Genomic DNA, 415 nt, shown 5'->3' with positions numbered 1-415 from the left:
GGGGGTGGCAATGGTGGGGGGGTCACGCACGCAGGGCCTGACGCCGTGTCCCCCCCGCAGGTGGCCGGGGCACGAGGAGCAGGTCGGGGCGCTGGCGCGGGAGCTGGGGTTCCAGCACGTGTCCCTGTCCTCGGGGGTGGCGGGGATGGTGCGGGCCGTGCCCAGGGGCTACACGGCCTGCGCCGACGCCTACCTCACCCCCTGCATCCACCGCTACCTCCACGGCTTCCGCGCCGGCTTCCGCCACCAGCTGCAGGTGAGGGGGGGGCGAGGGACCCCCACCGACACCCACCATGGGCACCCATCCCACTGGGATCCCCTCACTGGCACCCATCCCACCAGGAACCCCCATGGGCACCCATCCCAACAGGACCCCCCCCCCGGACCCCCCCACCGACACCCCCCCCACCAGAGC

At 74.5% G+C, this 415-nt stretch overlaps 1 protein-coding gene across 1 annotated transcript in view; it reads left to right on the top strand.

The window, feature by feature from the left end:
• The window catches only part of OPLAH (5-oxoprolinase (ATP-hydrolysing)), a 41,342-nt gene that overhangs the window by 17,429 nt on the left and 23,498 nt on the right, over window positions 1–415 (top strand). Inside the window, exon 3 of the mRNA XM_014956139.1 lies at window positions 61–413. Coding sequence (XP_014811625.1) covers window positions 61–413 — 353 coding nt within the window. The remainder of the gene's footprint in view (window positions 1–60; window positions 414–415) is intronic.

Source organism: Calidris pugnax, unplaced genomic scaffold (genome assembly GCF_001431845.1).
Source record: "Calidris pugnax isolate Ruff unplaced genomic scaffold, ASM143184v1 scaffold307, whole genome shotgun sequence".
Taxonomy (NCBI): Eukaryota; Metazoa; Chordata; class Aves; order Charadriiformes; family Scolopacidae; genus Calidris; species Calidris pugnax.
The sequence above is the reverse complement of the archived record's forward strand: the minus strand, read 5'-3'. Positions and strand labels throughout refer to the sequence as shown.